At 42.5% G+C, this 16,942-nt stretch overlaps 2 protein-coding genes across 2 annotated transcripts in view; both read left to right on the top strand.

Moving 5' to 3' along the window:
• The window catches only part of LOC137276697 (uncharacterized), a 52,700-nt gene extending 35,758 nt beyond the window's left edge, over positions 1-16,942 (top strand). The window contains exon 2 of the mRNA XM_067808318.1: positions 12,954-16,942. Within this exon, the coding sequence (XP_067664419.1) occupies positions 13,301-14,368 (1,068 nt within the window). The 5' untranslated portion in view covers positions 12,954-13,300 and the 3' untranslated portion in view covers positions 14,369-16,942. The remainder of the gene's footprint in view (positions 1-12,953) is intronic.
• On the top strand, positions 3,347-4,414 carry LOC137278804 (uncharacterized). The gene has a single exon (XM_067811314.1). The coding sequence runs from the start codon at positions 3,347-3,349 to the stop codon at positions 4,412-4,414; it is 1,068 nt and encodes a 355-aa protein (XP_067667415.1).

The following is a 16,942-nucleotide window of genomic DNA, read 5'->3' as shown; positions in this document are numbered from 1 at the left end:
CGGCACTTAAGCGTACTATTCAAGTTGTCATTTACTAAACAGGTTTGAACTCAGGGCGGTATCTTTGGAATAAAAAATGAAATGCTGATTGTGCATGGCGCGTTACTTTAAATTTCCATTGGCTATACCTATTTTTATGAGATCCCCCTCAGATTTGAAGCAGGGGACAGGTGGTAGTTGTGAGTGAATATCTGCATGTGTGTGTGCGTGCGAGTGTGTGTGCGTGCGAGTGTGTTTGTTAGGGCGGGGGATGAGAAATACTGGAGGTAGGTGAGCGTGGGGAGAGAGGAGGGACTCAAGCCACGTCTCATTATGTTCAGTATAAAGCAAGGGTTTCATATGATCAAATGATCTGTTGGTTGGTTGGTTGATTAACGTCGCATTCAGCTATGTGTCGGAGGTCTGTAAGTAATGAATTCGGGGCCAGACGATCCCCTAATCTGCATCAGGAGCATCAGTCTAGGCTCTTGAGAACGAGAACTAAGTGGTATGTGTGAACCACCCGGTCGCATTAGTCGCATCTTACGACAAGGTTCCTGAAAACCAATTCTTACACGGATCTTGACGGGTCTTAATCAAATGGGTCTGTTGCCTGAGTGTTTGATGCATCGCACTGTCTTGTCCAGCGACACACGCTATAACATGTTCCTGCTGTGTTATTTCTTCTTCTATGAAGAGGGCTGGTGGGTAAGCCTAATGGTTAAACCGTTCGCTCGTTACGCCGAAGACCCGGGTTCGATTCCCACATGAGTACAATGTGTGAACCCCATTTTCTGCTGTCCCCTGCCGTGATATTGCTGGAATATTGCTAAAAGCGGTGTAAACTCACTCACTCCGGTCTTTGAGATCCATGATGCATCTGTCAGTTTGAAACGGAGTGTTGCCTCGGCAAAAAAGACAAAAACCTGCAATCGATCATTGACGTCAGCGAGAACTCACTACATTTTAGAACTTGAAAACAATCAGAAAAATCAGAAGGATGGTGTATGAAAATATCATTTTCTTGAAGGTGCTAAAGCTTTTGATCATTTCGGAAACAACAGTAAAATATATCACAGGAATACTAGTACATTTGAGGCTGACGCCGTACCCTGGCAGATTTGGATTACTTATGTCGGAGGGAGATGTCCTGGGCCCGGTTCCACTCACTCACTCACTCACTCACTCACTCCCTCAATCAATCACTCTTTCACTCACATATTCACTGTTAAACCAAACTCTCATTGTCTATGTGTGCTTATCTTTGCAGTCATTGGATTTGTGGTGTCCATCGCCGTGATACCCACTTACCCACTCACTCATCCATTCCCTCAACACCATGGTAGACCTAAGGTGATCGCCACTTCCATTCTTTAACACAGACTTGAGGCAATCGCAGCAGGAAGCGTGGATGACGGTGCTATTAGGCCTGGAAGAATTGGAGAACCACCAAGACAGGGTGTCACACCCAGTTCTATACGCTAAAGGCGCTAACGTAGAACCTGTGTTAGGAACCAAATATTTTACAAAAATACGAAAGTTCATTATTCATGCAGACATCAGCTGTGAATGCAGTAAACACAACCCTCGGTATTCCGAACGTTTCTACTCAGGACATCTCGGAATCTGAAAATTACTTCCGGTATCGTCCTGAATGCGACATTGTGTCCACCGGAAGTGCTCGCTAAATATGTAGTTTCTTCATCATCATCATGGTTGCATCGTATTGGTAATTTCGTATAGGTTGTTACCTTTAAACCCACTGAGGAACTGCTTAGAACTGATCTTCAGAGCCCCTTGTTGTGATGGGGTCATTGGGTGGTCAGGCTCGCTGACTTGGTTGAATCAGATTACTGTGTAATGATGTATTGACAGTATTGCCTGATTGCATCCTTTATTTACAGACCGCCGTCGTACATCTGCAATAATACGGACTGCGGTGTAAAACAAGCAAACACACCTGGGTATCAACGCTAACGCAGACTGTATTAGATTTCAATGGAGTGATGGCGTCCTCATTCACCAGGCGTCGCTGTATAGGTCGTTGCAACTTGACTGCGTGTTATCTTCAGCAGACAGACTGTAAAAACTTCTGTGCATAGTTGTTGACGTGCATTCCTCAGAGGTCAGATTTCTGCAGTGGTACATGTTGTCCTGGGTTTAGAGCGTACGTTACCAGGAAACGGGGATATGTTCAGACGAATGCACTTTCTGGGTAGGATTATCAGTGCGTCTGAGATTAGTTAGGTGCACCTACTAAAGATTGAATTGATTGGGTTGCTCCCACCGCCTGCTTTCATGGAAATCCAGCCTAGGCAGCCTAAAGGATACCTCAACGGAACGGAGCATCTGTCCGTCTGACGGTCACCACATTAACATTACTTCTGAGAGGCCTTCACTATAAAACCATCAACTCTCTCTCTCTCTCTCTCTCTCTCTCTCTCTCTCTCTCTCTCTCACACACACACACACACACACACACACACACACACACACACAAACACACAAACATGCGGTTCCATGATACTGTAGATATTCACTGGTGTGTCTGGTCCAGATTCGATTATTTACAGATCGCTGCCACGAGTGTAGCGTTTAACAACATTCCTCATTATGTAACAAGTCTTCCTTGTCACGGTGCGTGGCTTTCGTATCACAAACGACTCGTCAACAATAGAATTGCCTTGTTCTGATGCACACATTTGATAACGGTCTGATAACGGTCGCGTGTTGTAGTATCCGAGGGCAGTTTCCTTATCTGTTGCACGGAGGTTACAAAAGGAGGTGTATAATGGGCTTAGCTGAATATTTTTTGACAATGTTCCCTTCACTCTAACTCAACATGCAACTCTAGAGTATATGTAATAACACAAGTCCGGACTTGTATTATACGCCCATGTCAATTTACATGATCAAGCCGCCCGAACCTGGTAAGGCGGTAACACATCGAACACGAACAATACCGCTGAGCATATAAAAACAGTTTAAGTCTTACAGACTGTAATATATTACTCTCTTGATATTATATGTTGCAGACAGGCGACAGAGCGCACCGTAGACCTGAACGACTTTGGAGGAAGACGAGAGAAATGCTCAATACCACTCTGGACACTGGAGAAACTTGGAACCGTCAATCGTAACTAAGATTGACACTCTTCACATCCGTCAATGTGGACTAACGAGCGACCTGGATTCATTGAAACGTCAAAGAGCCATGCCCACTTGAAAATCGTCAAAGCTAACTGTTTGCAAATTTGAAGAATTATGCTAAATAAGCACTAATCCATCTTATCAGGATGGAACGCGAATGACCACAGCATGTCGTGGCCGAGCTGAGTCAAAGGGATAAAGGCTGTGCCCAGTGCCGATGTATCTGATGTCATTCCCTCGCCCACCTTGGCAGCACATACCTTCCAAACAGAACGCAATAAGAATGCGCCTCCCGGTCAAGGCGCTTGTGAAGAGGATCTTCATTTGCTTCGCGTTTCTCTATTGTTTGTCCTGTCTGCGGATGTTTCTTCCTGTGCCCATTCAGCCAATGGGGGTCGTGCATTTGGCGCAGCTTGCCGTGCACTGGCAACGGTTTCCGGTTGAAGGAGCAGACGACATATTTTTGAACAATATCAGTGTGCCCGTGTCTGTAAACGTTGATGTTGTGTCCAAATATCTCAATCAGACGTGGGTGAGAACTATGCATTCCGAGAAAGATAATACTGAAAAGCAGTTTCAACCGCCCATGACGACTGAACAACGTCTAAAAATGCACGTGACGTTGGAGACATTTCTTCAGGCTTGTGAATGGGCAAACCTGACGTACTTTCTGATAGGGGGCTCGTTGCTAGGCATGTACCGTCACCATGGAGTCATTCCGTGGGATGATGATACTGACATTGCAATGAATGCATCAGAATGGAGAAAAATCCGCCATGTTTTGTCACGTGTCCCAGGATATGAACTATATGCCCCTAGCAACGTTCAGTGGAAGTTTTACATGAAGAACCTTGAACCTATTGAAAATAAGCCTTTCAGATGGCCCAATGTGGATATATTCTTCTACACCGAAGATTCCACGTACGTATGGGGATTAACAGCGGGTATTAAAGGAGAATTTTTTGTTAAAAAAACAGATTTGTTTCCACTCCAATACCGTCCATTTGAGAACAGAAGAGCAGCAGTCCCTTGTAACACGAGGGATATCCTAATCCGTAGGTATGGTGATCTTGACATTTGCGTTTCTCTGGCCTACGGGCATAGGACGAGCACCAGTGTGACAAATGTAAAGAAACGTCCCTGTAAGGAGCTCTATGGTTCGTATCCTTTTGTATTCAGGAGCTCCGGCAGTCATGGAGGTGTTGTGGAGACGTTGAAAGTTGGGCCTCACGTGGTTAAGAATGTTACGCTTCCTGATTTTTGTTCTTCAACGTTCCTCAAATGAAAGTGAAGATCTCATTATCAGTTATTCAAACTCCCAGCCATGGTTCCGTTTCCAGGATGACTGACACAGATGGAGTAGATCACATCTGGCGTACACAGTGGGAGCGTGTGGATTTCCTAATTAACGCTTCGTCAAATTGAAACTCTCATTTTCTGTTTGTCAAGGCCATGTGTTTCTTTGAAGAGATGCAAGTTCAAGGCTATGTGCTCGTTCTAATCAATAATGTGCCTTTGAACAATGGTTATCGCACCATGGGTTTAGTTTAACACAATATCCATTGTATAATATATACGACTGTTAAACTACATCGCGTGTGCATATGTGATTGGTGGACTAAGCTTCCTCAAAATTCAAACATTCTGAAGCTATTTGGCAAAGTTTGGCGTTTGTCTGGAGAGATCTGCCAATTCAAGAGTACAGTGGAATCTGCCTAATACGGATTTGTCTGGATTGTAAAGTAGTCCGGAATAGAAATGTTTCTATAAGTTCGTTCGAATGAATAATGTGCTTTTTCAGTGTATGTCTCCGCGTAGCCCTGTCCAGAATTAAGGCAGACTGGAACTTCTGGAATGGCGGGTCCCAATCAGCCAGTCCAGAATTAAGGCAGATTGGAACTTCTGGAATGGCGGGTCAATCAGCAGCTTTGCCGACTTCAGTTCTTGTCACTGCAACAGTGCAGAGTGATGCACGATGTAGCTTTGTTAGATAAAATAAGGACTTAGTGCTGTGTCATGCGCGACTGTTGAACTCTATCTGTTGTGCATGGGTCACCGGGGATTTTATCAAGGGAACAATAGACTATCATCATTTCGACAGCTGAATTCACTTTTTCTGAATAGGTGCTCGGTGGACTTATTCATGAGATAGGTGGCCATCATGTCTACTGTTGAATCATACCTATTCTTAAGTCGGAACTTAATTACGAAAAGGTTTACCATCTTTTCGACTGTTGAAATCCACTTCTACTCAATGGGTGGTCGTGGATTTAATCATGAGAAAGTTTACTATCTTATCGACTGTTGAACTCTGGCGCAAATTTTGATACGATGACTTTATAACGTGAAAAACTTAAAATCATTATACTGTTCAAGTCCATCGCTCATGTATGTGTGATAGGTGTGTGTGGACTTCTGTGACCAGTTGAACAATGCGTTGTTAGCAACGGTATGGATACAGGCGTCCAAGCAGCCCCGGTGGTCAGTCGGTGTTGACTGCCTCTCAGTGTGTGGAAGCACAGTCACTGCTCTGTGATCATTTTTGACAGGGTTAGTAGCTTGACTATATCCGTAGGAGAAAATGTATGAATTTGACTCAAATCGTTGCTTGTGGTGTTTGATCACGTTTACTTTGTTTATCTTCTTGCAACGATCTGAACTATCGCGAATTACATTCCTGTGTTATTTCATGAACACCCAATTCAAAACAGACGCCCAATTCTGTTGACATACGTATTCATGCACGGGGAAAGGTGTAGCTTTTAGGACACGTTATGGGAACATATAGACACCGCATCGATTTCAAGAACTTACAAACAGTAGAGCTTGCTTGACGATCTTATATTCATATTTTGGGGCGTGCGATTCACTGTTTTTCTCATGTTGCACTGTCCAGTGTTTGATAAATACACTTTTATACCTCTTTTCACAATGCTCAGCTATTGCGGCAGTGTCTTGTGATTATAACCTCAGCTTTTTAAAGGTCTTTCTGGAACGTCAATAATATTTCCAGCTTTCTTTATGAGAAGGACCGTATTACCACTTGGAACACCGATAGCAAGTCCCAGTTCAGTGTACATATGTACATATTTTTGTCCATTTAATAATGGGTTCGAATCTCGGTTTTCAGTAATTGTTTGATGGTGTTTAAGCACTATATCCAAGCTTACGTGGGTTTCACCAATGTGGTAAACATCCCCGTTGCTGGAAAACTGTTCAGAGCAGTGATAAACCCAATTCACACATCCTGTCGAACCCAACATAATCCAAGCTGGGCAACTGTACAGTAACTTGGTGGGACCAGATGACCAAGGTGCGTTTCATATCTGTTATAGTTAGATTGAGTGAAAGGTGACTCAACGAAGCAGATCATTCGCTCAATCCAACTTCAACATATCCGTATTGATTGTGTGAGACCAAAATGAACTTTACGATGTGGATTTATATCATACCTGACTTTTCTATGTGTTTTCTGTTTTATCACTGACGTTGAGTGGACAACGTTTGACTTCCTCCTATTTCCTTTATAAGTTGTGTAACCCATGCACTCAGCAGTATACCAGGGAGATGTCTTTATTGTTTCCTGACAATCATTCCAGTGATTAACATCATGAGCATCGTGCCAGGCAATAGGGATGTGGTGACATGTATCAGTTATGTTAGTCTGTCTCGCAGTCCCTGAACGGCATTATTTTCCCTGCATCCAAGCCGTCTCTTCAATGCTATTATGCTGAAGCCTTGAATGAAGCAAGTCTAGATTTCCCCGGGTTTATGCTGAATCTCCCATCTCACTGGGGCTCCTTTTAAATTTAAATGGGTTTATTTGTTACTGCCAAAATTATACACATCCACAGACTATGCGTTAATCTACACTTATCTCAGCTGGTCTAACATCGTTGACCTCCTCTAATTACAATTACAAGCAGAAATAATCTGGCTCTTCTTTCATTCAATTGCTTAGATGACATGTACACGTCTTCAATCCAACATGTGCCGTTGTATTTCGTCTTTATACTCTACGTATTTACACATTCTTACATGTCAGTAAATTTTATGTTCAGTGTGACGCAGAGTTTTACAATTCGTAAACGCAACTATTGACGTCACAGGCTCATGTGTACACATGTTAGGCTGAATAAAAAAGTAAAATGTTTCTCGGGCATCGGCGCGTCACTTTTATTTGTGCGCGTAACAATATTTATGGCCATTTAAACAACACATGTTTGTCCACTATAAGAGTGGGTGTCTGTAAGAAAGAATGTGACTGAATCTACAATTCATAAACACATTGTAACCTTTCCAAGCTGTATTTCTGAGAGAGAAAAAATACGAATGTGTTACTCGCTCGTCACTTTTTTCTATCAAAATTTGTTTAAACCGTCCTCGTCATTTTTGAAAATGTGCCCGAGAAACATTTAAGTTTTTTTATGCAGCCTTACTTGCTTTGTGATGTATCGTTCTCAACCATTGTAACGTAAGTGTGAGCACGAAACGAAACAAGTGACGTCACAGGTTCATGTGTACACATATGACCTGCTTTGTGATTTATCGATCTCCACTCATTGTAACAAAATTGTTACATATAGCTTATTTCTCAAGAACCTCAGCTTGTTTCTGTCTGTATTTGTGCTGTACCACTTATATGTCACTCTTTCCGTGCTCTGTTGAGAACCCTGTTGAGTACGTTTCGTCAGCATGTTTTGGAGTCACGATCAATATTAAACATTCCATATTCTCACAGACTGTGCAATTTCGTGATTTTGAATTTTGTCAGTTGATCACAACTGACCGATACTAACGCATGCATTTCACTTTCGGCAACTTGTTTTAAACTGAATATTCCCAACGTTTTTGTCCTATTCATCATTTCGAACACAAACGTCACGTGATATTTGATTCAATGAAGACTGGGAAAAACATGTTTACGGTAAGTAAACATGAAATGGGTTACGACCTTCCAACATCATGCCCAGAATTCAGGTAGGTCGATATTTCTTGTATATTCGATTCGATTCTTTATTCACTAAAGATTTGGGTTATATGTCCTATTAGAGCGTTACATAAACTATTCACTCACTCACTCACCACTCTATTCTCCCACTCACCCACGCTTCTAAAATAGTCCATTCCTAACTGAAGTAGTTGTAGAATCCAGGACAGCCGTAAACCCATTTATCCTACTTTTCTGATATATTTTGCAGGTGTCCATATATATTCACGTGACAAGCTTTAATGAAAGGAAGAGAAAAATATATTGTATTACATAAAGTTTGAAAAGGTTATAAAGTTCTTCAGTCCGTTTTGTTTTGTTTTTGTCTGTCCTGTGGGCGGTGGGGAAGCCCTGTAGTCCTTGCGAAGGTCCAGTTTTGATACCACAGAATACACCGTGTGATGCCCAGACAATCCAGTGATCAACAGCATGAGCATCGATCGAGCATACGATGACATATGTCAACCAAGTCAGCGAGTCTGACCACCCGATCCCGTTAGTTACGACAAGCTTGGGTTGCCGAAGACGATTCTAACCCGGATGTTCACGGCGTGTAGGTAATGACGTTTGGACCAGATAAACCACGGTCAGTCGATCGAAAAACGTTCCTGCAAGACTGTAGTGTATTGAATGGTTAGTCCAGGGAACAATGGTTTCTTCCCATCATTTCATTATATTCCTATCTATTTTCAAAGAACTCCGCTTTTAGAAGAAACGTTTTAAACATATTAATAAAAGTGACAAATTGTGACATTTGACATTGCCAACAATATTTTGAAATAAGGACTGCTCCCTTGATGATAGTCTCACCAACGGAGATAAGAAACATCTCTTTTTAGTTTCACGCGTAACAGTTTTGTTGTTCTTTGGGGCTCTTTGTTTGATTTTTCTGAAAATATGCAAACATACATTTGGTACTTGTTCTCTCACTTTTTCTTACAACTTTAATTATATTGATTTTATACACCGAAACAACCATATACTTACAAAATGCACAAAATCTACATCGGTTCGCTTTCGTTATGAAAGACGTGTTTGTTTTTATTCTATATTGGGGTTTCCTGAGAAAGAGAAAATCAAACTTAATAACCTCAATCTTTAAATATTTAAATCTCCCCGGCACACCCTTTCACATCCATTTTGTACAGTTCTCAAAAAGCACTATTTGCACCATATTTCAACTTGTAACCAGACATTGTATTGACCTTGTGTGTCAGAAAAAAAACAAAAAAAAACACAATGTCAATCCCCCTTTTGTCGTGAAATTTTGTAAAATGGCCATTGCAACTCGTGCGAAAGTGAAGTGTGTACCCTTCTTTCTCAAAAAGCTGTAAACCGCCTCTTTAAATGTTGCTAATAATACGTCCCACGTGATCAGACACAACAGCAATTTATCATACTAGGGTTGTTGACTTAGTACAGGTGTCTCAAGGATTATTTAATTCCATTATCAGTATTTTTCATATTTTGTCATAGCTATTTATTTTATTTTATACGGCCTGTTCCAGTGTGTGTCTGTGTGATAGAACACAGCTATATAACTTGTAATCTGGGACCAGGGATTTCTTAGCCGGACTTCCTTGTTGGTTACGAGGCCGATCACAAAATGCTGTCTTGCAAGTTTGGCTAAGTGCTGGAGATAAGGACACCTCGCTACTCCGCTACCCAACCAGGTTGTCAGGGAGAGGTTGTGATGACGGTGTCGGGTAAGATGACATACGTGTGATTCCCGTCATTTACTAAACAGGTTCGAACTCAGGGTGGTATCTTTGGAATAAAAAATGAAATGCTGACGGGGTATGGCGCGTTACTTTAAATTTCCATTGCCTATAGCTAGTTTTATGGGATCCCCCTCAGATTTGAAGCAAAGGACAGGTGGTAGTTGTGAGTGAATATCTGCGTGCGTGTGTGCGTGCGTGCGAATGTGTTTGTTAGAGGCGGGGGAAGAGAAATACTGGGGGTAGGTGAGCGGGAAGAGAGAGGAGGGACTCAAGCCACGTCTCATTATGTTCAGTATAAAGCAAGGATTTCATATTTTGCTCTGAAACCAAAACGCTAATCCTCTAGGTGATTACTCGCCACTTATTGAGTTAGATCAAATGATCTGTTGGTTGGTTGGTTGATTAACGTCGCATTGAGCTATGTGTCGGAGGTCTGTAAGTAATGGATTCGGGGCCAGACGATCCCCTAATCTGCATCAGGAGCATCAATCTAGGCTCTTGAGAACGAGAACTAAGTGGTATGTGTGAACCACCCGGTCGCATTAGTCGCCTCTTACGAGAAGGTTCCTGAAAACCAATTCTTACACGGATCTTGACGGGTCTTAATCAAATGGGTCTGTTGCGCGAGTGTTTGATGCATCGCACTGTCTTGTCCAGCGACACACGCTATAACATGTTCCTGCTGTGTTATTTCTTCTTCTATGAAGAGGGCTGGTGGGTAAGCCTAATGGTTAAACCGTTCGCTCGTTACGCCGAAGACCCGGGTTCGATTCCCACATGAGTACAATGTGTGAACCCCATTTTCTGCTGTCCCCTGCCGTGATATTGCTGGAATATTGCTAAAAGCGGCGTAAACTCACTCACTCCGGTCTTTGAGATCCATGATGCATCTGTCAGTTTGAAACGGAGTGTTGCCTTGGCAAATAAGACAAAAGCCTGCAATCGATCATTGACGTCAGCGAGAACTCACTACATTTTAGAACTTGAAAACAATCAGAAAAATCAGAAGGATGGTGTATGAAAATATCATTTTCTTGAAGGTGCTAAAAGCTGTTGATCATTTCAGGAAACAACAGTAAAATATATCACAGGAATACTAGTACATTTGAGGCTGACGCCGTACCCTGGCAGATTTAGATTACTTATGTCGGAGGGAGATGTCCTGGGCCCGGTTCCAGACTTGAGGCAATCGCAGCAGGAAGCGTGGATGACGGTGCTATTAGGCCTGGAAGAATTGGAGAACCACCAAGACAGGGTGTCACTCCCAGTTTTATATGCTAAAGGCGCTAACGTAGAACCCGTGTTAGGAACCAAATATTTTACAAAAATACGAAAGTTCATTATTCATGCAGACATCAGCTGTGAATGCAGTAAACACAACCCTCGGTATTCCGAACGTTTCTACTCAGGACATCTCGGAATCTGAAAATTACTTCCGGTATCGTCCTGAATGCGACATTGTGTCCACCGGAAGTGCTCGCTAAATATGTAGTTTCTTCATCATCCTCATGGTTGTATCGTGTTGCTAATTTCGTATAGGTTGTTACCTTTAAACCCATTGAGGAACTGCTTAGAACTGATCTTCAGAGCCCCTTGTTTGTGATGGGGTCATTGGGTGGTCAGGCTCGCTGACTTGGTTGAATCAGATTACTGTGTTATGATGTATTGACAGTGTTGCCTGATTGCATCCATTATTTACAGACCGCCGTCGTACATCTGTAATAATACGGACTGCGGTGTAAAACAAGCAAACAGCCTTAGGTATCAACGCTAACGCAGACTGTATTAGATTTCAATGAAGTGATGGTGTCCTCATTCACCAGGTGTCGCTGTATAGTTCGTTGCAACTTGACTGCGTGTTATCTTCAGCAGACAGACTGTAAAAACTTCTGTGCATAGTTGTTGACGTGCATTCATCAGAGGTCAGATTTCTGCTGTGGTAAATGTTGTCCTGGGCTGAGAGCGTACGTTACCAGGAAACGGGGATATGTTCAGACGAATGCACTTTCCGGATAGGATTATCAGTGCGTCTGAGATTAGTTAGGTGCACCTACTAAAGATTGAATCGATTGGGTTGCTCCCACCGCCTGCTTTCATGGAAATCCAGCCTAGCTAGCCTAAAGGATACCTCAACGGAACGGAGCATCTGTCCGTCTGACGGTCACCACATTAACATTACTTCTGAGAGGCCTTCACTATAAAACCATCAACTCTCTCTCTATCTCTCTCTCTCTCTCTCACAGACACACACACACACACACACACACACACACACACACACACAAGCATGCGGTTCCATGATACTGCTGGAATGTAGTGTAACTCACTCACTCACTCACGCACTCTCCTGATTAGAATTCACCCTTAGCGTTTTCAGCGACCCATGCATGTGGCAGTAGATGAGTAAGGAGATCGGTGAATTAGTTGATGCAAATCATTGTTACGATTATATAGATCGATCCTCATGCAGATATTCACTGGTGTGTGTCTCTCTCTCTCTCTCTCTCACTCACTCTCTCTCTCTCTCTCTCTCTCTCTCTCTCTCACACACACACACACACACATACACACACACACACACACAAACATGCGGTTCCATGATACTGCAGATATTCACTGGTGTGTCTGGTCCAGATTCGATTATTTACAGATCGCTGCCACGAGTGTAGCGTTTAACAACATTCCTCATTATGTAACAAGTCTTCCTTGTCACGATGCGTTGCTTTCGTATCACAAACGACTCGTCAACAATAGAATTGCCTTGTTCTGATGCACCCATTTGATAACGGTCTGATAACGGTCGCGTGTTGTAGTATCCGAGGGCAGTTTCCTTATCTGTTGCACGGAGGTTACAAAAAGGAGGTGTATAATGGGCTTAGCTGAATATTTTTTGACAATGTTCCCTTCACTCTAACTCAACATGCAACTCTAGAGTATATGTAATAACACAAGTCCAGACTTGTATTATACGCCCATGTCAATTTACATGATCAAGCCGCCCTAACCTGGTAAGGCGGTAACACATCGAACACGAACAATACCGCTGAGCATATAAAAACAGTTTAAGTCTCACAGACTGTAATATATTGCCCTCTTGATATTATATGTTGCAGACAGGCGACAGAGCGCACCGTAGACCTGAACAACTTTGGAGGAAGACGAGAGAAATGCCAAGTCCGCATTCAATACCACTCTGGACACTGGAGAAACTTGGAACCGTCAATCGTAACTAAGATTGACACTCTTCACACCCGTCAATGTGGACTAACGAGCGACCTGGATTCATTAAAAGGTCGAAGAGCCATGCACACAAGAAAATCGTCACAGCTAACTGTTTGCAAATTTGAAGAATTATGCTAAATAAGCACTAATCCATCTTATCGGGATGGAACGCGAATGAATGGCCTCAGCATGTCGTGGCCAAGCTGAGTCAAAGGGATAATGGCTGTGTCCAGTGCCGATGTATCTGATGTCATTCCCTCGCCCACCTTGGCAGCACATCCCTTTCAAACAGAACACAATAAAAATGCGCTTCCCGGTCAAGGCGCTTGTGAAGAGGATCTTCATTTGCTTCGCGTTTCTCTATTGCTTGTCCTGTCTGCGCGTGTTTCTTCCTGTGCCCATTCAGCCAATGGGGGTCGTGCATTTGGCGCAGCTTGCCGTGCACTGGCAACGGTTTCCGGTTGAAGGAGCAGACGACATATTTTTGTACAATATCAGTGTGCCTGTGTCTGTAAACGTTGATGTTGTGTCCAAATATCTCAATCAGACGTGGGTGAGAACTATGCATTCCGAGAAAGATAATATTGAAAAGCAGTTTCAACCGCCCATGACGACTGAACAACGTCTAAAAATGCACGTGACGTTGGAGACATTTCTTCAGGCTTGTGAATGGGCAAACCTGACGTACTTTCTGATAGGGGGCTCGTTGCTAGGCATGTACCGTCACCATGGAGTCATTCCGTGGGATGATGATACTGACATTGCAATGAATGCATCAGAATGGAGAAAAATCCGCCATGTTTTGTCACGTGTCCCAGGATATGAACTATATGCCCCTAGCAACGTTCAGTGGAAGTTTTACATGAAGAACCTTGAACCTATTGAAAATAAGCCTTTCAGATGGCCCAATGTGGATATATTCTTCTACACCGAAGATTCCACGTATGTATGGGGATTAACAGCGGGTATTAAAGGAGAATTTTTTGTTAAAAAGACTGATTTGTTTCCACTCCAATACCGTCCATTTGAGAACAGAAGAGCAGCAGTCCCTTGTAACACGAGGGATATCCTCATCCGTAGGTATGGCGATCTTGACATTTGCGTTTCTCTGGCATACGGGCATAGGACGAGCACCAGTGTGACAAATGTAAAGAAACGTCCCTGTAAGGAGCTCTATGGTTCGTATCCTTTTGTATTCAGGACCCCCGGCAGTCATGGTGGTGTTGTGGAGACGTTGAAAGTTGGGCCTCACGTGGTTAAGAATGTTACGCTTCCTGATTTTTGTTCTTCAACGTTCCTCAAATGAAAGTGAAGATCTCATTATCAGCTATTCAAACTCCCAGCCATGGTTCCGTTTCCAGGATGACTGACACAGATGGAGCAGATCACATCTGGCGTACACAGTGGGAGTGTGTGGATTTCTTAATTAACGCTTCGTCAAATTGAAACTCTTATTTTCTGTTTGTCAAGACCATGTGTTTCTTTGAAGAGATGCAAGTTCAAGGTTATGTGCTCGTTCTAATCAATAATGTGCCTTTGAACAATGGTTATCGCACCATGGGTTTAGTTTAACACAATATCCATTGTATAATATATACGACTGTTAAACTACATCGCGTGTGCATATGTGATTGGTGGACTACGCTTCCTCAAAATTCAAACATTCTGAAGCTATTTGTCAAAGTTTGGCGTTTGTCTGGAGAGATCTGCCAATTCAAGAGTACAGTGGAATCTGCCTAATACGGATTTGTCTGGATTGTAAAGTAGTCCGGAATAGAAATGTTGCTATAAGTTCGTTCGAATGAATAATGTGCCTTTTCAGTGTATGTCTCCGCGCAGCCCTGTCCAGAATTAAGGCAGATTGGAACTTCTGGAATGGCGGGTCCCAATCAGCAGCTTTGCCGACTTCAGTTCTTGTCACTGCAACAGTGCAGAGTGATGCACGATGTAGCTTTGTTAGATAAAATAAGGACTTTGTGTTGTGTCATGCTCGACTGTTGAACTCTATCTGTTGTGCATGGGTCACCGGGGATTTTATCAAGGGAACAATAGACTATCATCATTTCGACAGCTGAATTCACTTTTTCTGAATAGGTGCTCGATGGACTTAATCATGAGATAGGTGGCCATCATGTCTACTGTTGAATCATACCTATTCTTAAGTCGGAACTTAATCACGAAAAGGTTTACCATCTTTTCGACTGTTGAAATCCACTTCTACTCAATGGATGGTCGTGGATTTAATCATGAGAAAGTTTACTATCTTATCGACCGTTGAACTCTGGCGCAAATTTTGATACGAAGACTTTATAACGTGAAAAACTGAAAATCATTATACTGTTCAAGTCCATCGCTCATGTATGTGTGATAGGTGTGTGTGGACTTCTGTGACCAGTTGAACAATACGTTGTTCGCGACGGTATGGATACAAGCGTCCAAGCAGCCCCGGTGGTCAGTCGGTGTTGACTGCCTCTCAGTGTGTGGAAGTACAGTCACTGCTCTGTGATCATTTTTGACAGGGTTAGTAGCTTGACTATATCCGTAGGAGAAAATGTATGAATTTGACTCAAATCGTTGCTTGTGGTGTTTGATCACGTTTACTTTGTTTATCTTCTTGCAACGATCTGAACTATCGCGAATTACATTCCTGTGTTATTTCATGAACACCCAATTCAAAACAGACGCCCAATTCTGTTGACACACGTATTCATGCACGGGGAAAGGTCTAGCTTTTAGGACACGTTATGGGAACATATCGACACCGCATCGATTTCAAGAACTTACAAACAGTAGAGCTTGCTTGACGATCTTATATTCATATTTTGGGGCGTGCGATTCACTGTTTTTCTCATGTTGCACTGTCCAGTGTTTGATAAATACACTTTTATACTTCTTTTCACAATGCTCAGCTATTGCGGCAGTGTCTTGTGATTATAACCTCAGCTTTTTACAGGTCTTTCTGGAACGTCAATAATATTTCGAGTTTGCTTTATGAGAAGGACCGTATTACCACTTGGAACCCTGATAGCAAGTCCCAGTTCAGTGTACATATGTACATATTTTTGTCCATTTAATAATGGGTTCGAATCTCGGTTTTCAGTAATTGTTTGATGGTGTTTAAGCACTATATCCAAGCTTACGTGGGTTTCACCAATGTGGTAAACATCCCCGTTGCTGGAAAACTGTTCAGAGCAGTGATAAACCCAATTCACACATCCTGTCGATCCCAACATATTCCAAGCTGGGCAACTGTACAGTAACTTGGTGGGACCAGATGACCAAGGTGCGTTTCATATCTGTTATAGTTAGATTGAGTGAAAGGTGACTCAACGAAGCAGATCATTCGCTCAATCCAACTTCAACATATCCGTATTGATTGTGTGAGACCAAAATGATCTTTACGATGTGGATTTATATCATACCTGACTTTTCTATGTGTTTTCTGTTTTATCACTGACGTTGAGTGGACAACGTTTGACTTCCTCCTATTTCCTTTATAAGTTGTGTAACCCATGCACTCAGCAGTATACCAGGGAGATGTCTTTATTTTTCCTGACAAGACATTCCAGTGATTAACATCATGAGCATCGTGCAAGGCAATAGGGATGTGGTGACATGTATCAGTTATGTTAGTCTGTCTGGCATTATTTTCCCTGCATCCAATGCTTCATCTTCAATGCTATTATGCTATTATACCAAAGCCTAGATTACCCCAGGTTTATGCTGAATCTCCCATCTCACTGAGGCTCCTTTTAAATTTAAATGGGTTTATTTGTTACTGCCAAAATTATACACATCCACAGACTATGCGTTAATCTACACTTATCTCAGCTGGTCTAACATCGTTGACCTCCTCTAATTACAATTACAAGCAGTAATA

The sequence above is a fragment of the Haliotis asinina genome, chromosome 3 (genome assembly GCF_037392515.1).
Source record: "Haliotis asinina isolate JCU_RB_2024 chromosome 3, JCU_Hal_asi_v2, whole genome shotgun sequence".
Classification (NCBI taxonomy): domain Eukaryota; kingdom Metazoa; phylum Mollusca; class Gastropoda; order Lepetellida; family Haliotidae; genus Haliotis; species Haliotis asinina.
This window is presented reverse-complemented; position numbering and strand designations above follow the sequence as displayed.